The following is a 26,044-nucleotide window of genomic DNA, read 5'->3' as shown; positions in this document are numbered from 1 at the left end:
CTGATCCTCATTTTACAGATGAAGAAACTGAGGAACTAGGAGGTTAAATATTTTTTTCAAGGTAATACAACTGGTAATTAGCTGAGTTGAGATTCAAACGCAGACACTCTAGCTCTGGAGTCTGAGTTTGTAGTGACTACTCCATGCTACAGATGCAGTGAAATAATATTTGTAAAGCATCTGTAAAACATAGCAGAAGCTTAGTAGATGTCAACTCCTCTCCCATCTTCTCAATAAATACCTTTTGAAATTCTCGTGGAATGGAAAGTGATATGAATTTATCAGCTGGCTTACATGATTTCCTAAAATGTCCACGTTTGTGTAATAGCAGCATCCCTGTGCTCTTTGGAGGTGCCCAGAAATATGTGAACGTACCTCTCTCTGATTAGGCCCATCTTGGATCATCTTTTCTGTTGACACGTTGTAGTTCCAGGAAGCCAGACATCAGCATGCACTCCAGCATGTGCAGTGATACCCTGTAGAGCAGCTGTCAATGATGACGGTTTGGAGCAGAACAGCTGGAGGGCAGGGCTGATATTTCTAATGACTGAGAACAAGCAATGGAGATAAGGCAGCCAAAGGGATGGTGTCTGACAGCAGGGTGAGCCCCCCCACTCTGCCGTTCAGGGTTCCTTGATGCGGATGCTGTAAGAATTCTAGGTGGGACAATTCTGTGTTGTGTGGGACTGTCCCGAGAAAATCAACCTGAATTATGTCATACATTGTAGGATTTGTAGCATCCTTGACTCCCAGACACTAAATGCCAGTAACTCCACCAGTCATAGCGACAACTAAAAATCAAAACCAAAATATGCTGCCATACATTGCTGCCTTGGGGTAAGAGGTGGTGTTATCACCTCTATTAAGAACCGCTCCCTGTCTGGTCTTTGGGGTTTATGTGGGTTTATGAGTGGAAGGCTTTGCTTTATACTGCCTTGCTGCTTAAAATCAGGGGGCAGCCGGGAACCCCTAGCATCAGCACCATCTTGGAGCTTATTACAAATGCAGAATCTTAGGCCCCATCCCCAACCTATGGATCAGAATCTGCATTTTAACCACATCCCCAGTGATTTGCACATGTTACAATTTGAGAAACATTGTCTTACTAGATAGAACATGGGCTTTGGAGTAAGATTTCCAGGGTTGAAATCGAGACTGTGCCTCTTACTAGCTGGGTGACCATGGGAAGGTCACTTAACCTCTCTGATCCTCAGTTTCCTGGTCTCTAAACAGATCTTAATACCTTCCTCATGGTGTAAGCACTCAACAAATGTCATTTCCCTTCTCCCCTTCTCCTTTCCACTGGAGAACACAGTCAGGAAAACCAGTTAGCTGTTTGGTGATCATTAGGGAGTTATTATCACAGGAAATTGTGGCAAGATGAAGAGAGGATGATACATGTTCTCTCTCCTGTCTCTTCTGTCCTGTCTCCTCACTCTGCTGCATTCTTTCCACAGTTAGAGACACAATACTTATCAATTTCCAGCTGGGGCATCGCTGGGCCATGACAAACACTGGAAGAGAAGGGCTGATCTGGGTGTGACCAGGACTGGGAGAGGCCAGTCCCCTTGGTTCAAACAGGTCAGATTGGAAGAACAAATTAAATTTCCAAGATAAAACCTGGTACTGATGGCAAAGGCTGGAACATAAGGGAAGAGCCCAGAGATCAAGTTCAGGTCCAGGAAGTTGATTCGGCAGACAGTGGGGGAATGAGGCTCTGAGAGACATCTGGGACTAAGGAAGATGGAAATAAAGTTGTCAGGGCACTTTGAGATCCTTTCACTACACCCCTCTTCCGTGCTCCCAGGGTACCCTGCACATTACTCTACCAAGGTACTCACTACTCTGTCCAGAATCACAGATTTGACTTCTTTATTATTAGATTGAAAGCATTTTGAGGATGAAGATTATCTTAGGGATTATGTCTTGTTTCACTTGTTTATATGTCTAGAATGTATAAATAGATACTGTTTGTTGAATGACGAAAGAGTGAATGAAAATTTTGCTTCCAGTGCTACAATTCCATCACAGCCCATTCCTTAGGGGAATCCATGGGCCTTTAACAGAACGAACAGTGAGGCACTCCCTGAGCAAACACATCCCCATTGGCCTCCAATCCCACATGCCTCTGTCAGGTAGCAGCCTGGGTGTCCCACTGCCCCCTCTCTTCTTACAGCTAGTGTCCTAAGCCCAGAGAAGGAACTCAGGGGAAAGGAGAGAGAGTGGGCAGAATCTCTACCTACCAGGTCTCCTTAGCTCATGGTTTTGACTGTGGTTGGATTGAGAGCCTGTTACTTTGCAGAGAACGGGCTAACTCCGTTTCCAGGAGCTCAGGGAGGCTAGGAAAGAATGATCCTGCCTGTCTTTACTGAAGAGCCACCTGTAGGCTCCCTAGGATGACTCAGGAGGTCAGTGCCCAGGAAGCTAGCTCAGGGATTTACCTGAACTCTGATGGGAGCCCTGAAACTGGCCTACGGGAGACAGACACAAAATGCACCCTCTCCACTCTGGAGCAGAGGCCGTGCCCCCTCTAGCAGGGCTGCTTGGTGAGCTTGGCAGCTTTTCAGAAACAAATGTTCAGAAGGAGAGGGCGCAACCCCTCAAACAGCCCCTGGGCCTCAGGACCTGAGATTAGTCACCACCGAGGATTACTCATCCTGTAACAGTTAAATGTGTTTGATTTCATTGCAGATCAGCTCCAGAGCTTGTTATCGTGCTCAGCAAAACCGTCTGCAGCCCGGAGTCTCCTCATGGGAGGGGAGAGATGGGGGGCTTGGTGGGTGTGGAGGGAGGAACGGCCTGTGGAACGTCAATGTTGAAAGCGAATAAATCAAAGGAAACCCTGCTCTTACTCTCTCCCCCTCTTCCTAGCAGGTCTTTTGTCAAATTCTGGCTTTCTGAAGAACGCATCGTTCTCCTCAGAAGACCCCAAGCAGAGATGGGCAGAGATGGGAGGCACTGGTGGGTAGATGAGGGTGTGGAGTGACCCACGGCTCTGCGTGCAGCACGCTAAGTGCGAGAATGGTTTTGAACCCCTTCTCTCTTCCCCTCCCCCCAACCTTTTTTATTTCTATTTGGTGGGGGTGGATGAGGTGGGCTGGAGGGACGGGGAGGAGAGAGGAAAGAGCAATGAAAGTAGGGAGTGTTTGCCACGTTCTTTACAACGTGAGCTGTTTTCTCTCTCTGTTTTTCTTTTGTCCATTTGTTTGCTCTTTTTAAATTTTTCAAATGGTAGAAACAGTATCCAGTTCAGTAGCTCCCTTTCTCTTTTCCGGTCCCCACTCACATTTTGATGGAAAGTTTGAGTCACGCTGCTGTGTAAAGAACATGGCCAGGTGAGATGTTGACTGAGGACAAAAAGAACATGCAAACGCCAGTGGGAGAAGAAAGTCACAGATGCCAATATGGTCACGTGACTAACTGCAGAAAGGAAGTCTTTGTAACTACGCATCTCGGCTTTGCTTTGATATATATATATATATATAGGTATATATATTAATCAGCTCTTTTTCTCTTCTTTCTCATCCCCCCTCTATCCAATATAAAGTGATAACCCTATAATTTGGCATTTAGGTCATAGGATATCAAAGGAAGATTGCATCTGAACTAGGAAAGGAGTGAATATTCCCAGAGATAAAGCGACAGATGGGACACTGTGTCTTTCTTTTTAGAAGGCAGGGGAGTGCATCCTCAGTCCTGTAAGGGACAGGTGTATCATGTCAGGAATAACATGACATTGTTACTGTCATTTCTGGGAAGTTCTAATCTGTGCTCATTTGTTTATTTTCAGCTCAGCATTGTTACCACCTTTTTCTAAGGTCCCCTTTGCAACACAGAGGAGAAGCCAGAAACCACGTTTCTTGCAGTTCCCTTTCCTGTATGGTTCTGGCTAGAGCTTGTCCACAAGAGGTTCTCAGGCGAGATATGGACAACGGAGAAAAGGCAAAGCCATTCTCCAGAAACCGTTGCTGTCAGGGGTGGAGGCAGCTATGGCTTCCCAGTGAGCTCATGAGGACCACCCGCCTCACGGCTGCAGCCCAAGATGGTGGCAGCTTCCCAGAGACCCAAGAATTTCAGAGGTTACCTACTAGCGGCTCCTCTAACCTCTCCTCTTCCCGTTCTTACAAAGTTTGTAAGACAGTAATTCCTATATACATATATCTCCCAGGAATATATGGAGAAGGGTTTTTTGTTTTCCCTGTTTGGGGAAACAAATGTCCTGGCACCTGGGCTGGGCGTGGGCATTTGTCTCTTATACCACCTGACAACACCTGACTTCTAACTGACTCGAACTTTTCAACATGCTGCCCAGCAGTGTGTGTTGTGAATTCTGTTCAAGTGCCAAGGGGAGACATGGCTGGTGGGAGAACGAGACAGCGGTCTGGACTGTCTCACCACAGCTGCTGTGTGGATCTGGTGACAAGGGGAGGGTCAGCCAGGAGTGCTCTGCTGTTGAGTTGTGGTTGTCAGGTGGGTGACCTTGCCTGGAAATGCCAGCATCTAGATAGAGGCAGCTCAGAGCCTGACAGGCCAGGAGCCCAACAGTGGGCCCCTTTGGCCACTCCAGAAATCTTCCTTCAGGGAGGGACCTTGCTTCTGTGGCGGGCACCCAGCCTTGGCCCCGGGTTGTCCCACACTGAGTTCAGTCGTGGATGGGCCTGTGTGCCGGCTGGCTGAGGGCACGCGCCAGGAACCTTTGGTGTAGAGTGAGGGCTCTGCGGAAGTGGTCAAGAGCCTGGACTCTGCAGACCAACTGTTGGCATCTGAATGCTGCCTCGCCACCTACTAGCTGCGTGACCTTGGGCAAATTTCTCCACCTTTTTGGCCCTTAGTTTTCTCATCAGTACAATGAGGATATTAATAGTATCTGCGTCATAGGCATGATAATCTTTATGTAAAGTGCTTATAACAGTATCTGGCTCATAGTAAGCGCCACGTGAGAGTAAGCTATCATTATTATTACAACACCAAGAAAAGCAAGTTGGCACGATGATGGAGCCTTAGGGTAAGAGGGGGAGGGATTCTGAGGGCAGCGTCCCTAGTCCAGGCTGCTGTGGACTCATACTGGACTCCTGAGGAGAGCAGGGGGGCTGCAAGTGGAAACTGAGAGGAGGTCACTAAAATCCTTGGGGACAGAGGGCCCCTGTGTTGGTGCCCTAACAGAATTGGGGAGGCAGTCTCCCCCCTTGGCAGAGAACACAGCCCAGCAGGGCAGCAGGAGTCTGCAGAAAGGTGACAACCTGGCAGGGAGCATGTGCTCTGGAGCTGACTAGGCTTGCCCTGGGCTGCATGCCAGACACCCTCAAGACTGCCTAAAATAGCTAAGGGGGACTTTAGAAGGGTGGAAGGTCCCATTTTAGCAGGAGGTGTGAGAGTCTTAAGAGCTGGGTTATACTTACATTAGATACCCTTGGATGGAAAATAACCAAGGGCTCTGGTAACAGATGGACCTGGTTTGAATCCCACCTTTGACACTTTCTAGTGTAAATACTTGGAGAGCAGGAGCCATCTTATTCATTATGGAGTACACAGGATTCAGTACATGCATGAATGAATTTAATATCCTGGAACCTCAGTTTTGCCATCCGTAAGATGGAGAGAGTGTAATGACCACTAAAGCTGATGCAAGGATTACATTAGACAATGCCCAGAGGCACCTCAAGTCCTTAATGAATATTACATTCCCTCTTTTTTACAGTAAATATTCAGTGTCTTGCTTAAAATAGAAACGCATTTGTTGACTCAAACTGATTAATGTTCCTTTAGTGAGGTAAATGTAGTCCATTCTACATCTGCCGAAGCCGAGATCCTTTACGAGAAGAGATCATCTCTCTTATAGGTTTTTCCCAATTTGATCAGTGCTCTGCAGGTGTCATTTACGACTCAGTACCTTCTGATAAAAATCAAAATATAGCTAGTTATTGGTTAGCATGTTGAATTTTAGGAGAGTAAAATGTTGCAGCTAGGTTACTAAACAATCAAAACAGATTATGATCTAACTTGAAAAAGTCATAATACAGGAAAAACTATTGATTTGGACCCAAAATCCATAATATGTAGACACTACACATTATTACTAGGCCTTTTCCTTCTTTGCACATTTAAAGTGCTCTCTGACCAAACTGTTCAGGCAAGCTTGGAATAATGGAGTCTTTACTGGCTTTTGCGCCCATGACAAAGCCTCAAGAAATGACTGAATAATCAGTGGGGAAGGGACTGTTTCATGTTTGGTCCTCTTTCTCCATCTTGACTCTTCCTCCACACTCTGCCCCTGGAAGCTGGGTACCTAAACTTACTAAATCTGACCTGAAGTTGGCATCCACCATCAAGTCAATAAGCTCTAGTTTACAAGTGGTTCCATTTCTCTCCTATCTTGCAAGATGCATGGGCTTTGTTGTTGCTCTTTTCTTCAGAATAAGAATAATCTTTGGTTAGCTTCTCGGGGTTGAAATTCTATTCTGGATGATTGAAATTGCTTGCTATTTAACAATCAGATAAGCATGGGTATGCTGAACTTAATTTTTGAAGGAGAACAAAGTAAGTATCAAATGTTTTGTTAATGCCAGTGTACCTTAATATGACTTGATTATGTACCTCTATCTATTTATTGAATCAAAGTGTTTATTTTTACATCCATTTTACAAGGCATGATGTATAGTTAAAATCATGCTTGGAGAGTTTATTTCTGACATCCTTCAATTCTGTTTCAAGATCAGAGGGACCTTCCTGCTCTGCAGAAAATATTATTTATTGACATGGGATAAATTTTCTTTAGGAACAAGCCAGGGCTAATTAATATGAGAAGTACTGAGCATATCAACTGAATGGCTTGAATAACAAAACATATCAAAATGTGAATTACCACTGTCAGATGCAAGCTTTTAACAACTTTAATTGATATAATTATAATTAGTATGCAATGTCTTACAACAAATGTAGATACAGTGACATCAAATATCAAAGAAGTTGCACGTCTTTCCATCTTTAAATGATGTAGGCTAACTCACCCCAAGAAAGCAATCTGGCACTGGTCTCTTGGTTAGCACTATTACCAATATCAACTAGCACTTTCAAATCAAAGTTGAAATGGTACATTCATTTGCCAAAAAGAGGTTAAAGGCAAAGAAGGTGAAACCGTGCAAATTAGCATCTGGCCCAGTTGCAAAATTTATTTCCCAGATGCGAAGGATTGAACCATGCACCCTTGCAAGCAAGATGAAGGGCAAATAGATGATATCAAATCAAAATTAACTCCACAAAGAACCTAGAAGACTTCAGGATGGTAAAGGCCAGAGGTCTACTGCTGTTAGTGCTCAGGTATCAATACTGTGTCACCCTAACCTCCTTGGTCCTAACTCAATAGTCTGTGAGACCTACGTCCTGGGCCATCCTTTCATTTGGGGATGGAAACCATCCTTTGTGGTCCCAGGCTCATTAACCCTGCAGTCAGTCAGCTGCACTGGGGGGCAGCCCGGAGCTGTAACAGCTGTCTCATGTGGCTACAGTACAGCTGTTGTTTTACGGATTTAAGTAAAAACAACACACAGTATAACAACAAACAAGAAACTAGGATCACTTATATATCTATGTAATACTTAAAACGTCTATAAATATTTTTCTGCAGATACTGAAAACACTGTAGACGTGATTTCATTAGTCCTCACAACACATTTGTGAGGTAGCATGGGGTGAGGTCAATATGAAAGCATCACCCCCACTTAAGAAATGAAGACACAGACATCCAGGGAGGGCAGGAGACTTCATCAGGGCCATGGGAAAAGAAAACAAAGCTGAATCCCACTCTCTCATCATTTGCAATCCATGGTCGAGAAGAGGCTCTTTGCCTCCCTCCTGCTCTGACATTCTCTCTAATGCTCTATGACTATTCCTATCCCTGGATGGTGTGTGGTTGTTTTAGGTCCAGTGGAGCCATTTCCCTTGAGGAGACCTGAACAGACTTCTCCCTGAGGTAAAGGACGTCAACTATCGGCATATATTTCAGGGGGTGTGTGTGTGTGTGTTAAGCAACATTTGTTGACCACAGTTTTTAAAACCCTTTGGCCAATTCAAAAAAACAGAAAAAATGCACTTGGCAAAATAAAGTTCAACCCACAGGTATTTTATACTAACATAACAAAGAGTGTTAGAGTTTTTATGGGAAGCTGTTACCTTGCTCAATATATCTGCTTTAGGTCCAGATTCTTCTCTTTGCCATAAGGATTTGGAAGTTAATAAGAGCAACAAATCCATAAAGTGCTCTTGCACAACAGCAGCCTTCGGTAAGGAAAGATGCTGAATCTGTGGTTTATAATTGGCCAGGATTCCCTAGGAAGAGGCCAGTCCCTCTACCCAGTATTTACGACTGAAGCAACATCCAGAAGAGCCCTCTCCAAAGGTGTTTCATGGACATTTTGTCAAAATGCTTGTGGCTGAGGGAGAAAAAAATATAGGGAATGTCCTCTTTTTATTGAATTGTCCTTTGTCAAACTGAAAGCCTCTAACGAAGGTGAGGGTAGTGAGGAGGGACAATTATTCAGGCCAAGCACGGCCAGAGGGGGCACCCTTGATCACTCCTGGCCATTTTTCTGAGAATGTCCACTTTTTTTGTCTTTTAATAATCAGAGACATCAGAATTCCTAGAAGTCTCCTTCTCATTACCCACTTGTGTTGTAAAACACCTCTGCGGGTTGCTCATTCTCCTTTGATACCTAAGGGATTTAGGAATAATTTCTTCTCAAAGTGTGGGATGGCAGGTTGTGGGAAGTGGCACAGATCTTAGTGTCTCTGACACCAGAGAGGTTTAGAACAGCATGGCAATGGTGGTTTTCATGTCAGGTCTTTGCTGGGCTACAGTGATGGACAGGCTGAGCTGAAGGTTAAGTTTCCAGAAACCAAACAGAGTCATGGCAGCAGGTCCAAGTTTAGAAATAAAAATTGATCCAGTTTCAAGTTCTTTATGACATTGTAGGACAATATAACACATTTTGTAACAGGACCCAATATATGTTTTCTACTCCATGAAATCAGGACAGAAGATGCCAGTTGCTAATATCGGGTGTTACAGGAGGACAGAATTATAGCCATGAAATAAAGCTATCTAAAAAACACATAAAAATAAAAAGGCAACCATGCATGCCAAAAACAACCCATCAGCCAACAAACTAAATACTTTTTTAGATAAAAATTTAGGAAATCATTTCGGTTAATTAAAATAAAAAATATTACTAATGAGGAGTGTCTTGTTTTTTCACAATGGGAGTTGCAATAAATCAGGGTTTCTTAAACTCAGCACTATTGACATTTGGGTCAGTTAATTCTTTGCTGTGGTGGGCTACCCTGTGCATTGCAGGACATTTAGCGCATCCATAGCCTCTAGCAGCACCCCCAAGTTGTGACACTCAAAAATGTCACCAGACATTTTCAAATGTCCCCTGAGGGGAGCAAAATCACCTGCTGGTTGAGAACCATTACAATAAATGGGTGCCTGCAAAGATAATCAGTTCTTTCTCAAAATTTGTGATGCAGAATTTTAAGACTGTATACCCAGGGGTGTCCATTTATTAAAGGACAGAATTAGTAAGGTAAGTGTATGGGAAGAATAAATGGATTAATCAAGGTGTCTGTTTCCCATGGAAATGCCTCACTGAGCAATTGCAGATAGGCTAGTGCCTTTAAAAAAAATTTTTTAAAACAGTTTACAGCCATTATCCAACGGACAGTAAGGCAGTGAACCAGCTGCTTTGTGGGTATAAAGCAAGAATTCTATGGGCTCCTCCAATCCAGGAGTGGATGTCTCTGAGTTATTGAGGGCTGATTCCCACTTCTCTAATGAAGTAATCGATGCATGTCAGCTTCCTCTCTTCCCTCCCACCCTACCCCCACCCCCCACTGTGCCCTCACTCCGCATGCCTCTCCCTTCTCTTCTTAACTAAACTCATCTCATAGCCTTCTCCTGTGGAAACGCAACTCTGTTGAAAGCTTATGGGCTGGGGTCCCAGCTGCAGGTGACTAGAAGGGGCATCCTTAGAAGCTGTCGTGGCCTGGAGGGGAGAAGAGGTAGAGGGCAGGCTGAGATCTGACAGCAACCCGCTACTCTGCCCTCGGCCTGCTGGCCTCCTCCAGGACACATCTAGTTTCCTCTTTCATTAATTAGGCAGCTATGAAGCTGGCATCCAGCTTGTAGAGCCAAGCAGGGGTCCTGTCAGACACAACCAGATAAACAGAGGTTAAAAAGGAATCTGAGAAACCCCTGCTTCCTTACCCATAGGGGAAATCCACCCAGTATTCATTTCCTTTCCCCTCATTGAGAGTTAATGTAATTTCCTAAATAAAAGCTTAAGAAATACCACAAACAAAAAGTTCCCCTTAAAGTAACCCCGACAAAACAACTCGATCCCTCTTCCTCAGTCCTCTCATGGTATGTCCTGTGGTGGGTACAGAAGCCTCCCCCATGGGGGTCTGGCCTGGCCAGCTCATGGTTGGCTCATTTCAGCTGCAAATCAGCCTCCACTCACCTTTAAAGAATGGTTCTTTTTGTACCAGAAAGGGGAAGTTGTAGCAGCCAGAGGAGAGGGAGGAAAACAAAACAACCATACCAACAAAACAGGGCTTAAGATTGTCGCTCAGTGTGCATCAGGTACTTGTTATTAATCTACTGGATAAGCACTTATAAATAAAGAACAGTTCTTCCTCATCGCAGGCTATGTTCCTTTGTTAGGAGTCGTCGTACAGAGGATTGTTGTAGTTCCCCCAGGACCCGTAGTCATGGTCATCCAAAAGCCTTCCGTAGGAGGAATGCCTGTTGGGAATGAGAAGAGGGTTGTGGTTATTTGGAGAAGTTTCCCACCTGAGGTCAGCCTGCAGGCTGAACCTGGGGAGGCTCACAGGGCCCACAAGAGGGAAGACAACCCCTTGGCAACAGACCCACCCACCGTGGAGGTCCCAGTCTACAAACACTCTGTACGTTACGACTGATCAGCTGGGAGCCCGACTGGCACCTTCCATTGAGATCAGCTTGGTCCTTGTCTCTCTCCTTGACCTCCAGTGCTGGAGAAGGAGGAGGCCCCATTTCCATGGCTATTTAATAAGAAGTAAAGGGATTGCATTGAATCTATAGATTGCTTTAGGAAGTATGGACATCTTAACTACGTTAATTCTTCCAATCCAAGAGCACGGAATATCTTTCCATTTCTTTGTGTCTTCTTCAATTTCTTTCAGCAATGTTTTATAGTTTTCGGTGTACAGATCTTTCACCTCTTTGGTTAAGTTTATTCCTAGGTATTTTATTCTTCACAGAAATAGAACAAAGAAGCACAAACGTCACCTTCTCAGTGAGGCCTTCCTTAAGAACTCTATTTAAACTTGCAACTCCCACCCCCCCAGCACTCTCTGCTTAATTTTTCTCATAGTATCATCACCTTCTAACATGCTATATAATATACTTATTTATTTTGTTATTGCCTCTCTCCCCTAACTAGACCATATGTATGGAATATTTGCCTGTTTTATTTGTTCTTAGCTCTATCTTCAGCATCTGGAAGAATATCCTCAATAAATGTTTGTGGAAGGAAAAGTGATTGGAAAAAAATACATCCTGAAAAGCCAATCTATTCACAAGATGGCAGCTTCCTGGAGAAGATTATGGTCATTTTATGACTAAAACTAATGACAGGATTGGGAGAACACCACAAAAATGAGCATCTGGTGCCTTGGAGGTTCACGCTAGCATGTGAGTTGTTACACCTTGCCACTGGAAGTCAGGTATGCTATATATAGTACAGAGAAACATGCCCATCCTCCTCCTTTCTTTCTCAGCTAGATATGAAAATCAAACAAAATGAAAATACAATCTGAGAGGCACAAAAAGCATTTGCTATACTTATATCTGTTGCTAAAATAATGGCTGCCACTCTTCGGAAGCTTATTTACATCTGCCAGGCACTTGAAAAGAGATGATCTGTTGAAAAGAACCAGACCCTTGATGTGCTGGTTTCAAACGCTTAGCCTTCAAAATTCTGATTTCTGTCCTGAAGGCTGGCTCAGCTGACCCAGTCCATAGGCCTGGAAACTTGAGGATGTTCCACAATATACTTTGTTTTCTCTAAAGGCCCACATTCATTTCTGCGGGTGTGAGAAGGAAAGAGATCACAAATAGCACACCGCTGATCTCTGGATCGACGGGAATAGGGGAGGCCAGTTTTGGTGAACGAGGTCACTGGCGGCCATCCATCGCCAACACTCTCCTCACATTTAAAACCTCCAATTCCAATCAAATCCTTTAACAGGATGATTGAGAAATGGAAGCTATAGAATAAACAAGTAAAAACCTGGGGATTAGGAGACTGGAGCTGGGCCTAAATGCCGGCGTGACTTACTGTGGCAAGCCGGACCAACATCTACCTAATAACCACGTTGCTTTGCTGACAGGGCACGTCTGCCTCGCTTTTGTACAGTAACGTAACTTCTCCCAGCACTTCTATATCTAGCACATAATTTTATTTCCATAAAGTGTCAGTTGGTCCAATAGACGTATGTCCTTGAATATGTTTTTAATCCCCGCTTCTTCATCTATAAAACAGAGAAACCTAAAAAAAAATTGTGTTAGGGTTGTTGGCAGGATTAAATGAGGTAATGCATATGAAATGCCTGGCACATAGTAGATGCACAATAAATGTTGGCCAGTATTGCTTTTTAATTTTTATTATAATGAAACTTACACAAGCACATGGCAAATCTGCAAACAGTATAAAAGGGAATTGAGTGAAAAGTGAGTCTCCCTCCTACCAGGAACACCTGAGCCTACGCCCCAGGCATGGTTAAAAAACCAGCTCCTTATATTATTGTGATTTGAGTTTTTAAAAATTACTATCATGCTTGAGCGGGGTTAGAGGATTAAAAATCTTCTGGTCATCAGGTTTTACTGCTTATGGTAATTTGAGGCGAGACTATTTGATCAGAGCTGTCTGAATCTGCTGTATTAGGAGAGCCGTCTATGACACAAACACTAGTAAAATAAAGGAAAAAGACAGACCTTTCACTTTTCTTGGCCTACTCGTTTGAACAAACAGTGAGTTGAGCAAAATGCTGATAAATGGGGAAAGCAAAGCAAGAGATATAGATAAACCACATTTGGGAATGTACTGAACCTGTAGGGCTTGTTTTAATATATTAACGAGCCTAAACAAGAAGATATCGGGTGTGCTGGGATTCAAGTCAGGTTTGGATAAATTCTATAATACCATAGAAGGAGTAAGACAAACACATTTTTGTGTGTGTGTGATAAGGGGGAATAATTAGCGATCATTTCATTTATTTATTTATTTATTTATTTTTAAATTTTATTTATTTATTTTTCCCCCAAAGCCCCAGTAGATAGCTGTATGTCATAGTTGCACATCCTTCTAATTGCTGTATGTGGGACGCGGCCTCAGCATGGCCAGAGGAGCAGTGCATCGGTGCACGCCCGGGATCCGAACCCTGGTCTGCCAGCAGCAGAGCGCGAGCACTTAACCATTAAGCCACGGGGCCGGCCCAAGCGATCATTTTAAACTATTTCTCTAGGTCAGAACTTCTTAAATCAGGGCATGTTTCAGTTGGAAGTGGGGGAGGTTTTCAGATTGGCATTTGTGGAGTCTAAGAGGTGAAAAGATTAGGAAAGTGGGGCTCAAGGAATCTAGGTGACTTTGTCCATGTGACTTAATGGTAGAGCTGGTACCAATACCTAGGTCTCCTGGCTCTATGATGGGACACTTCTTCATCTAATTGCACTCTGAACAGCAATCTGTACGAATGACTTCATCATTGGGTCAAAGCAGTTGTGTTTACTCAGTTTTGTTGTAAAGACTGGCACCCATCCAACACAGCTCTGTTTTCTACTTGCTGGACCCTGGCTTCCCTCTGATGGCAACCCTCTTGGGGGCAGACCATGTCTTACTTTTCTTCTAATTTTCTGAACATCTCATATGTTGCTCTTGATGCAGTGGTTCTTTTATAAATATTTGATGATAACTGCTCACATCTATTAGCATATAAACAGTATATATGGAGTTTGCTGGGTCAATACCAGCAGTGATTAGTAGGCCTGTGGTAATTCATTGAGCCATATAATTGCGGCAAAGTGAAAATATCTTATTAAAGAACTCAAAGGGTCAAAGCCGCCATTTTGACCTTAAAGATATGAAGAGGAAAGAGAATTACAGCTGAATTTCTCCCATGCGATGATGTGGCTTTAAAGCCCTCAGCACAGTGCTCAAAGTCCCTGTTAGTCAATGCACTGTGCTTGTTGTCAAAGTTGTTCTACTGTATTGTACTGTTTAGTTCGCTGAAAGCAGAACCTGCCGGGACAAAATAGGGAATGACTTATGTTAAGCCCCTGACTCTATGCTTCCTTCACAAGGGGCTTTGCTCTAATAGGAAGCAGCCCTCTCCACTCCCCCTGCCCCCCACTCCAATTGGTGATGCCTTGTTGGTGACAACTGGCAGATGTGGTGGTGATATTTGTGGTTTGAGGCCTTCTCCACAACCATGGAATGGTACCTATTTTAAGATAACTGTAACATTAATACTTAATGGAACTCAATTGTCTTTGAAAATGAATGATGCCTTGTGTTGAAACAAACATATTTTAGAAAACACCTTCTCCTTTATAAGGATCAAGCCCAGTTCGCCATCAAGTCTCCAACCTAGTTTATTGCTATTCCTCACAAAGTCCTCTCCTCTATAGTCATGCGGGTCTTGCCACTCAATCATTAGTGCTTATTATGTGCTAAGAAGGAGAGATATAAAGATGAATAAGATATGACTTAGTGCTGGGAAAACACAGCTGAACTTGCAGCTCATTAGTCATTAGTAATTAAGCCTTAGACTCTTATCATCCATTAGCAAAGCTACTTGGTGCAGCTGTCACTGTCCCCTTTATTTCCGCTGGTGGCTTGCTTTCTCTGATTGTGATTTCCCTGCCTGACTCCTTTCATTTAACTATTCATTGAAAACTTACCATCTATCAGGCTCTATTCTGGAGCCTGGGGGATACTTCAGTGAACGAAAAGACCAAATCCCTGTCCTAAGGGATCTCACATTCTAGTGGGGGTAGACACAATAAATACGACATGAAAAATAATATGGCAGATGGTAATCAGTGTCATGGAGGAAAATGAAGAGGGAAGGGGAAGTGAGGAATTCCCCATGGGAGGTGAGGATTGTAATTTTGAATAGGTGATCAGGGAAAGTCTCACTAAGACGACATTTGAGCAGACACAGAAAGGGGGTGCAGATGAACCATATGGATGCCTGGGCTATACCACAGAGACAGAGAGAACAGCAAGTGCAAAGGCTCTGGGGCAGGAGCAAACAGCACATCTGTGTGGTAGCTACTGGACTATAATTTTTTAAAAATAAACTTTATCTTGTAATGATTTTAGATTTATAGAAGAACTGCAAAGATAAATTCCCATATGGCCTTCCCCTAGCTTCCCTTGATGTGAACATCTTACAAAACCATGGCACATTTGTCAAAACTAAGAAATTGACATTGTAAGCTATGATTTTGAAGCTAAGAAAACTGTGACCTTAGGGATGATTTCATTTGCCCACAGTTACCATAGCAAGTTAGTGGCAGAATGAGTATCACAATTCAGGAATCCTGTCAGTTCTGTCTTCTTTCTACCAAAATCCCAATGAGAAACATTTCCAAACATTCATTTTCAAAGTGTTCTTTCCATAGTCTGGGTTTCTTTTAAAAAGAAGTCACTTTCAAACTTATCTTTAAATAATCACCTTTATTTTGAAGTGGCAGATAAAATTTATTTTATTTTTTAAAATTATCTGCCAGATATCATATTGGCAGACACTCAACACAGAGGCGGCCTGCACACTGGAACACTTGTCTATCTGTAAGCAAGTTCAGAGTCACAAGGTAACTAGAGCAAGTCTATGGTTTAACAGATTCCAATGGCTTCCCCTTCTCTATACCTAGTTTCTCTGGATTTGGAATAAACAAATACTGCTGCCACACCCCAAACGTCCCTACCCAGAATCCTTCACTCAGCCAGCAAATGTTTATAAAGCAACTATTATGTCAGGTACTGCTGGGGGCTTTATATCATTCTAGTGGAGAAGACTGGCAGAGAACGCAGTGATTCCAGGACAGAGAAGTGAGTGGTACAAAGGAACCCACCATGGAGAGGGTGGGAGGAGGCTTCCCAGAGAGGGTGTCTTTTGAGCTAGCCTTGGAATTAGCCAGATTAAAAAGAGGTGAACCAAACACCTCCAACAGAGGGATCAGCATGTTCAAAGTAACAGAGGCATGAACAGCTGGGCAACTCTAGAGCAAAGTGTGTGTTTGGAGTGTTAGGGAATGAGGGTAGAGCAGGGTTACTCAAAGTATGGTCCTCAGACCAGCAGCATTGGCATCACCTGTGAGCTGGTAAGAAATGCCAATGCATGGGCCCCACTCCAACCTACTAAATGAGAACCTATGGGGATGAATGAGATCAGGAAACTGTTTTTAATAAGCTTTCCCATTGATTCGTACGCACATTAAAGCTGGAGAACCACTGAGGTAGAGAATCAAGTCAACTAGACCTACAGAAAGCCAAAAGCTGATTTGAAAAAGGCAACTTGTAGGTAACAAATTCTGGAAGCTCCTAGCCTTTATGGCTGGCTGAGCCTACTCTTTAAGCCTGACCACCACCAGAAGGAATCCAGTCGTATAAAATGTAATCATAATAGAAGACTTAAAGCAAAACAGGTGACTTCTAACAAAATGCCTTAAGAGCCAGGCCCTGTCGTGTCTACAAATCAAGATCACATTTATTTTTGTGCAGGGAACAGCCCCTGTTGTCTGTCTGAGTTACCAGCACACCTAATTATAGCAGCATCCACACTGCTGGCGATAGCAGATACGGACTCTCGAGTAGGGGATTATCTCGTGGCTGAACAGTTTTGAGCCAATTTAAACAAAACCAAACCGACTTACTTCATTCTTCAATCATCACTAATTAAAGACAGCCTTCTGCAAGAGGCAGGCAGGGCCTTTGCTTTCCTTTTTTTTTTTTTTTGTGAGGAAGATCAGCCCTGAGCTAACATCCATGCTAATCCTCCTTTTTTTGCTGAGGAAGACCGGCTCTGAGCTAACATCTATTGCCAATCCTCCTCCTTTTCTTCCCCCAAAGCCCCGGTAGATAGTTGTATGTCATAGCCGCATATCCTGCTAGTTGCTGTATGTGGGACACGGCCTCAGCATGGCGGGAGAAGCGGTGCGTCGGTGCACGCCGGACCTGAACCCTGTGCTGCCAGTGGCAGAGCGCACGCACTTAACCTCTAAGCCACCAGGCCGGCCCTGCTTTCCTTTAAAGTTGCAAACAAGCCCTGTAATAACATCTCTGTATAACATGGATGCAAGTCCACAGGCCTTTAGAAATAGCACAGTTGAAATTGTCAAAATGGAACATGGAAGCCCGCACATCAATACATAATAGAAAACTGAGCTGCTGCACCATCTTCCTCCTCCTCCTCTCTCTTCTCCTTTGAATTCCTGATGCCTACTGAATGGGACTCTTGGCAGCTACCATTTTGCTGAGCTCCTAAGTAGTAAGCCGTGTTTTAACAACAACAATTACAATAGCAACAGTAGGTAGCCCTTCCATCACCCTCACCTAGTACCCAGCACTGAATGTTTATTTGTTCATGATTTAATCCTCATAACCATCCAGACTTAGGTCTTAGTATTACAGTCGCATTTTACGAATGAAGAAACTGAGCACAGAGTGATTACTAAACTTGCCCTCAAGTACATGTTTTTAACCTCCATGCTCTGTGGTCCCTCCAGGTGCTCTATGTTGATTTCTTCCTTTCATCTTCAAAACAAGCTTGAAAGATAGGTGTTGTCAGCAGTACTTTTGCAGCTGAATAAATTAAAGATCAAGGAGATTATAAGTGGCCCAAGGCCGCTTAAATAGTACCCAGAAGGGTCAGTGTTGAGCCTGACTGCAAAGCCCACGTTCCTCCCCCCACGCCATACTGCTGCTGGTTAAAATGGAAGGTCAATAATTGAGTGGAGCCCTGGAAGGTTCAGGGCAGTTCATTTTTATAAGCCTCATCCAAAAGGGGCTTAGTTTACTGAAAGATGTGGCTCTCTGGGCAGTGGACACTGTGACAAAACTAGGGGTCATGGGTCCCTGAAGAATAGGAGTGTGAAAACAGATGCTAATGAGTTTACCAGTGCCTTCAGAGGGAATTAGAATTTGAGAAAAAGGTGAAACTACTGAGCCACGGTTAGCAGAGCTTGCAAGGCATGCCCTTTTTCTGGTTGTGAGGCTGCCCTTTCAAGCGGACTCTTCTTTTGCATTTGCAGGGACATTGGCTGGCCCAGGCGACAGCCATGGTTGCAGGCCAGAAGCTAATGGCTCCCTCATGGGCTGCGATTTCAGTCACTTGCTGCTGCAGCCAAGTGAGCTAAAAGGCCACAGACAACGGACCTCTTGTCACGTTATTGTTCTCAGAAATCTGGGATGATAGGAGCATAATAAATTTCCAACCAAGGCACAACCCAACTTTAGGTACACACACACACACACACACACGCACACACACCCACATCTGTCAATTGAACCAAATGTATTTTTAATTAATGATTAGTGGGGCTTTCCAAGAATCTGGCAAAATAACACTTGAAAGGGTTTTAGCACAGCCCTAAGATTCATGAGAGCGATTAACCTCCTTATGTTATCATTTTGCCGAAATAATTAATAGAGTAGCAGATAGGGGTTTTCCTTAGGGGGTTTCTAAGCAGGAGTCTGATCGCTTTATCCACACTTAAGTTTGTAATGCCAAAGATAAATAGCAACCTTATACTTATACCACTGGGGCCTTTTTACATTTAAAAGGGAGGACCTACATGGGGGAGAGAAACAGTGACTAACTCAACTTAATCATTCACCAAATTGATCTGGTGTTGAGAATGCCTGGAGAAAATATACTTTAAATTTTTAAAATAAAATGTTACACAATTTTAATCAGCACTCATTAGAACCAATTTTAATGGCCTACTAGCAAAATTTTCCAAACACAGTAAGTTCTGTGATGGCAGGACTGTGTGTCATCATGATGTGACCCCACTGCTGAGAAGAGTGCCTGGTCCATGGCTAACGCTCGGTAACTACCTATCAAGCAACTGTGGTGCTGGGGTCTCTTCCAGTTGACGACTTTGATGATGGCAATGATGATGGAAGTGCTATGTACTTGGGAAGCAGTGTCCATTAATCCTCCCAAAAATGCTACCAAGTACTTAAAATTACCGCCCTTATTTTATAAGGGAGGGAAGTGAAGGTTAGTGAAGCTCTGTAACGTGCTCAGGTCACACTAGAACCTGCTAGAAAGTGGTAGAGCTAGGATTTCAACTGAAATCTCCCTGTTTCTAGAGTCTGAATTCTATTTTTTTTTGTAAGGAAGATCAGCCCTGAGCTAACATCCACGCCAATTGTCCTCTTTTTTCTGAGGAAGACTGGCCCTGGGTTAACATCTGTGCCTATTTTCCTCCACTTTATATGGGATGCCACCACAGCATGGCTTGACAAGCGGTGCGTCAGTACACGCCTGGGATCCGAACCCACGCCGCCAGCAGCGGAGTGCGCGAACTTAACCACTACGCCATGGGGATGGCCCCTAGAGTATGAATTCTTAATCACTGTCCTAGACTGCCTGTCTATAGTCAGCGGAAAGTTTGAGGTGGTAAAGCTCAATTCTTGCCTGGAGTCAAGAGGAAGAGTCCTTAGGTTATTTCAACATCATTTTTGGCAAGTATGTGACAAGAGGGAAGTGTTTCTATTTCGCTCCACACTCCAGTGGAGGTTGCATTTTTGGTGACCTTAGCCCTTCAGAAACTCACCACTGGTGGTTCCAAAATGACTCTAAAGTTTATCCATAAGTTTCTTTTTTTTAGCCTCCTCCTCCCCCAGACACAAAGAGAAACTCTGATACCAACCGGGAATGAGGTTCCCAACTAGTTCATAAAAGCCAATTTAACTCATAATTAAAATACAGTGTGTCTACAGTGATAAACTAGCAATTAAGCCAGATGGAAAAGGGCATCATTCAGTAAGATACAATTTCATAAAATTAAAAATTAAGTTTGCTGCTCAAGGAAGTATAGACTTAATGAAGAGAAAGTTTTTTTTTTTTTTTTAAATTTGAAGAAGACCTCTGGATTCTTTTATAAAGGCTTTTAGACACAGGTAATGCTGGCCCTTTAATTTCAATTTCTCTTTGAAAACTTGGCTTTCCTGTTCTTTGTACCTTACCTAAAGGTGATATTACAAGGCACTCTCATGCTTGACACCATCATTAGATTCATTTGGTGCACATTTAAAACAAAAGATGGAGGGAGAGAAAAGGGAAGGCGGAGGGGAGAGTTCCCTAGTGGGTGTTGGTCTGGACTGGGGTGACTAGAGGAAACGAGAAAGGGCAGTAAAGAGGATGTGTGCACAGAGAAGAGAAGTTAAATACATGAACTCCCATGGTGAACAAGGGCAGGAGGGAAGCACAGGGCGGGCACAGCCTCTTGAGGAAGAAGCATGGCTTCGGGGAAGAGAAGTCAGTCAGGAGTGTGTGTGTGCACGACAGTGCCTGGGGATGGAGTGTGCTTACGTGTACTTGTTCATTTATTCAACTTAGCGAGCATCTCCTGTGTGCCAGCACTGTGCTCACAGATAAAGTCTACGTCCTCATGGAGCTTACTTTGTGGTGGGGAAAAGAGACAATAAACAAGCAAACAAATAAATAAAAAACAAACAAAATAATAGGGATAACAGCCAGGATGAAAGTAATTGAGGCGCTAAGAGAATAAATAACAGGGGCACCAAACTGGAGGGGACGTCTCCTGGAGGATGTGACGTGAAAGCCACGCATGAGGAAGAGCTACAAGAAAAGCATTTCAGGGACAGGGACCAACAAGAGCCAAGGGCCTGGAGAGAAAAAGAACCTGGTGTGTTCTAAGAATTGAACAGGAAGCCAGTGTGACTGCAGCTAAGCGGTTAAGAGGGAGAGAAAGACGGTGATGAGTGAGAAGAGGTAGGCAGGGGCGGCTCCATGAATGAACTTGAGGGCCAAGCTGAGGGGTTAATTCTAAGCGCAGGGGGAAGCCACTGGGGGCTTCTGAGGGAGGAGTGACAGGGTCAGAGGAGCTTCCATAAGATGGCTCCAGCTGGTCTGAGGAGAAGTGTTGAGGTCAGGGAGTGGCTGTGCTCATCATGGCGGCACGTGTCCTTCTGTCCCTTGTTACAGGCAGTGCCCAGACTGGCAAATCAGACTGCTACTTGCCATTTGGCATTTTACAGCTGGAAGGACACTCAGGGTGAGTAATGTCCTGGGATTTCACAGAGCAGTAGACAAGAAAAGCGAGGGATTCACAGACTACTGCAACTTTCTATTCGGCTAAGGAAAATAAAAACTCAGCTACCATCTGTGATCATCTTCATTTCATAAAATAAAACATATTTTAAAACCAAAGATACAAGGACATAATCTCAGGGGAAAAAACCAATTTTACAGAAAATGCTACGCTTGCCTTATATTTTCGAGATTTTGCTTTATAGACTGGGTACACATCCACACATCAGTGTTCAGAACATATCAGTGTTCAGGAAGCACTAAGCCACCCCTCTCCTCCATTTCACAGATGAGACACCTTGAGGTTCAGGAGGCGAGTGGCTTTCTCAGGGTGATGAGGTGAGTGAGCCAAGGGCAGAGGGCCAAGGCCTCAATCTCCTGACTCCGGCTTCCTTCTCGTTTCATTACATCATCATGCTCTATATTCCAGGTTGTTTCTTCTGCTTTGCCAGTTTTCAGATACTGTACCATCTATCCCTGCCCAGTGTGGAGTACGCTGGCCATTTTCACTTCCCTGCCAATATTTCTGAGACCTCAGATACTTATCAAGAAACAAGCACTCAGCAAAACAGCTCTCAGCCTGGAGCCCGACAACATGGAATCCTGTTCTTCACAAAGAAGAGGAAGGTGCGCTCACCTGATCTTCAGATACGCCGCGACTCCAAACACCAACAACACAACGGCAATGACTGTCACCGTGATGGCGGCGATGCTGCCTGTGAAGGAGGAAAGGCACGGGAAAGAAGATGAAGGAAGGGCATTCATTTGAGACCATTCTGTGCAGAAGTCAGAGCTGGAACGCAACCCAGGATCTTAATTCTGTTACCAAAATGCTTCTCATGCTAGGTGAGGTTCAGTAAATGACCAATGTTTATTAAGACCTTTTGACTGGCCTGGAGTTCAGAGAACAGTCCACCATAATATTTGATTATCTTTTTAAGAATGACACCATTCTGTTGCTGCTGTTGCTACTGTTTGCAGGGGTCATGGATTTAAAATTTCCTGATGTCCTCTTTTCTTCTTTTATAGGCTGTCACTTGTCTTTCTGCCACTTGCAAAATACCGGAAGACTTAGAATGTTTTACCTAAGGCTCATGACAAAGTAATGTGGTTGTTTTTTTAATAATCCAGAACCGCACGGGTGTATCAGTAACGTCCACCTCAAAAGGGTCATCTTGGTAGGAGATGCACTAATTTTAATGATGCCGTCAAATCAAAACATTTTTTAAAACTCCTCTTGGGGAAATGTGTCCAGTTTTTATCCTTGAAAGGTAAATTCGATTTTGCAGAGAATAATGTCAAGTTTGGTATAAAAATAAGGTCACGTCTGGTAGATAAGCCTATGTTTTGTTTGTAGAAATAACCAGGTGCAATTATAAAGTAACAAGAATGTTTTACTGTGTAATTTGAAGTCTGCTTCCAAAGGCAACTATTAATGGGCAGTTAAAAAAAAACAACTCTTTGAGCACGTAGCCTGGTAAGAATAACCATACTGCTTCCAAAGATTACTGTTTTGAAGCACAACACTCTTTTTGTGTGAGCTTTGGACTAATAATGTATATACTTCAGTGTTATTTCACCTTAGAAATACCCAGAATCAATTGGGCTCTTGTCCCCTAACAGTTAAAGCTTGGGCAGTACAGCTGGTGTTAGGGACTCCATTTACCCTCTCAGGCCACGGGGAAATTATTTACCACTTCAGCAAATGAACGGGACTCTGAAACACATTGGAAAGAGCATCAGAGATCTGGAGTCTGAATATGTGGATTCAGGTGTGGTTCCGCCATAATTAGCTGTGTGACCACGGGCTATTTACTTAAATCTGTCCACTCGTATACGACTCACCTGTAGCCACTCTGCCCTTTCACACGATTTTAGGAGGATTAAATGAGATGCCATGTGCACCAAGCTAAAGTCCTATCCAAAATGTACCATCCTGGATCAGTGCCCATCTCTTGTGTACCAGATTTCAAAGGTGATGGATCTGCCCCACATTTTTTGAGACTAATCATTTGTAGATTATCTTGCCATTTCTCCTTTTATTTTTTTCCCACTCTTATGAATGGCTTTTGTATATTGTTCTTCTCATTAGCCCTTCCACCAAAGGAATTAGAGCAGAGCTCAGAAGCAAATCAGTCTACTTATTAACTCTTTAGTAACTCCCCAAAAGTTCTGGGTGAAAGAAAGCTACATCAGACATCCATACCCCCAGTGGTTATAATTTCCAAAAGAGAGGCAAGGAGGTTCATTGCCACCATTGCGATTAAGACCAGAGCTTGATGTGTCTACACAGACTGGCCATATAGCACCATTTCAGAGCTTCCACACTTCTGGACACACACATGCCCATCTCCTTGCTCCTAGAATCCTTTAGAGCCAGGTTAGTATAATTATCAGTGCATCCCTCTTCCCCTTTTTACTATTGTAAAGGTAGAATTATGGCACTAAACGCTCAAATGTGCAGACTGGATCAAGTAGAAGAAGTTCAAGGTCAGATCCCCTTGTGGAAAACCTCCACTCCGACTTTGACAGGCTGCGCTTGGCTTCTCGGCCTCCAAACTGTGCTGAAATCAGAACAATTCAAAGTTCACTGAAGCCTCTTAACAGCTCTTTTAAGAGCTTGTGAAATGAGGATTATTACTGCAAGATGAGGTGATGGGGGTATTTCAAGCTTCAAAAAGATACAGTGATTGCAATTAGGAGCAGCTTTAAAAACAGACCTTTTAATTTAACTTTCCCCTTTAAAAAGATGGGAGAAGAGGAGGAATATAGTTGATTTCCCTAGGAGACTCTTCTTTCTTGCCCCAGGGATGGTTTAATATAGGAAATCGCAGCGGTGACATTTTTCAAAGTTTCTTCCCTAACTCAAAGCATTGGATCTCCTCTAACTCTGCAATTTATTTAACTTATTTATATACCACCTCTTTCTAAAGATAAATCAGGCAGTTCCCCAACTCAAGTGCTGTTCTTTTTTTCTAAAACAGCAAGTGATCGAGTGACCCGCTTCCCCTCTGTGTGACTGGTGACTGTCTAGCTCTGGGTGTAACCCCAGTGTTCAGATGGGGCTCTTCTTTCTTGTTCACAGAGAAGAGCCCACGAGACCAGAGCTGGAATGAGCAGGCGGTTTTCCACCTGATGGGCCCCTCAGTGCAGCTGAGCAAAGGGGCACTTCTGAGGGTTGGTACTGCCCAATGTGAGGCCAAAACATGTGAGGTAAATAGATTGTACTTAAATATTTGGACCACCTTACTAATGATTCTGCCACCCACTGGCTCTTCTCAGAGGGTGGCAGCCATGGGAGCCAGCGACTTCTGGAACAAGAAGATCTCTATCAGGCTCCCAGCCTAGGAGGTCTTGTGTCCTGAGCTGGCTCTCAGGCTGCAGCAGCTGCTACCTTCAGAAGCAGCCGGGAACCTCACCCTGGGAAGTTCCACACCTCAGGGCATCACAGTTTGAGCATATGAGGGGGTTGCTGAGCCAACATCAGCACAACCTCATATGGTAACTGAAAAGGCTTGATTTCCTCCTTGTGAAAACAAATGTCATTTCCCCCTGAGTTCTGTGTAAGCCAAACTGGAATTCCCCTTCTCCTCTGACTCTTTTTTCAAAGTGGTGCAGGGAGAAGGAAAATGAGGAAGGTGTGGCTGGGGCAGGGGAGGCTCTGCCCTGTGAGGAAGGTGTGGACACTAGGTGGGCAGTGCTCTGGGAGTGGGGGATGGGAAGGTGGCTGGCATTTCTGTTCCTCCTCACTGAGATTTGCGCTGTTACAGACTGGGTGTGACTCACGCTGTAAAGCCCTGGAGCCAGAAGAAATTAAGAGAGAATTGGAAGAAACTTATCTGTATATTTTATAAGCCGAGATGCCAGAATATTCCACTGTGCTAGCACATTCCACCGTGTTCTGCCTGACCAGAGGGCTGTTGAAGATCCATGAGCCAAAGCTTCCTCGAATTTTGGGCCTCTCTGAAGGCTGGGATTTCTCGGGGGTGTCATTTCGCCGCTTTCATAACAACCCCCAACAAAAAACTGGGAACAGGCTGAAGAATAAATAGCATAGTCTACACTTGTAGGTGGTTACTTTGGGCTGGCACTGTGCCAAGAACTTTACAGTGATCATCCTGTTTAATTCTATTTATGAGATGAGTAGAATCATTCCCATTTTATGGAAGAGAAAGTTAACGTTCAGAGAGATTAAGCACTTGATTCAAGTTTTTCAGTCTGGTAAATGATTAAGCTAACATTTGAACCCAGGACTGTTTCATTCCAGAGTTTGCATTTTTAATCATTAATACACTGGTTACCTCCCCTGGCCCTTTTCTCAACTTGGCCAGCTCCTACTCTTTCTTCCTGACAACTAAATATCAACCTCTCTGAGAAGCCTTTCTGACACCCCCAAGCAAATTACAGTGGTGTTGTGTGTTCTCAGCTCTGCGTCTGCTCTTTCAAACATTCTGTGCTGTGTTTATGAGCTTCCCCAGGCAGATTCTAATCATATTCATCTTGCATCTCTTCCCTCTTCTGCCCACACTCTTAGCACCAGGCACAGTCTCTAGCGCATAGTGGGTACTTAACTCATTTAATTAATGTTGAAAGAATGGGTGTAATATTGGCACACACATACACACACATAAAGGTAACCGGCAGTTTGGCAGTTTTTGAG

The 26,044-nt window shown here is 43.8% G+C and overlaps 1 protein-coding gene across 1 annotated transcript in view; it reads right to left on the bottom strand.

Moving 5' to 3' along the window:
- Nucleotides 1-9,896: 9,896 nt before the first annotated feature.
- Nucleotides 9,897-26,044, bottom strand: part of PARM1 (prostate androgen-regulated mucin-like protein 1) — a 97,901-nt gene continuing 81,753 nt past the window's right edge. The window contains exons 3-4 of the mRNA XM_058547265.1: nucleotides 22,022-22,100; nucleotides 9,897-10,798 (exon numbers count right to left, since the gene is read on the bottom strand). Of these exons, the coding sequence (XP_058403248.1) occupies nucleotides 10,714-10,798; nucleotides 22,022-22,100 (164 nt within the window). The 3' untranslated portion in view covers nucleotides 9,897-10,713. The remainder of the gene's footprint in view (nucleotides 10,799-22,021; nucleotides 22,101-26,044) is intronic.

The sequence above is a fragment of the Diceros bicornis genome, chromosome 8, assembly GCF_020826845.1.
Source record: "Diceros bicornis minor isolate mBicDic1 chromosome 8, mDicBic1.mat.cur, whole genome shotgun sequence".
Lineage (NCBI taxonomy): Eukaryota > Metazoa > Chordata > Mammalia > Perissodactyla > Rhinocerotidae > Diceros > Diceros bicornis.
Note: the sequence above shows the minus strand (reverse complement) of the source record. Positions and strands in the feature narration are given on the sequence as shown.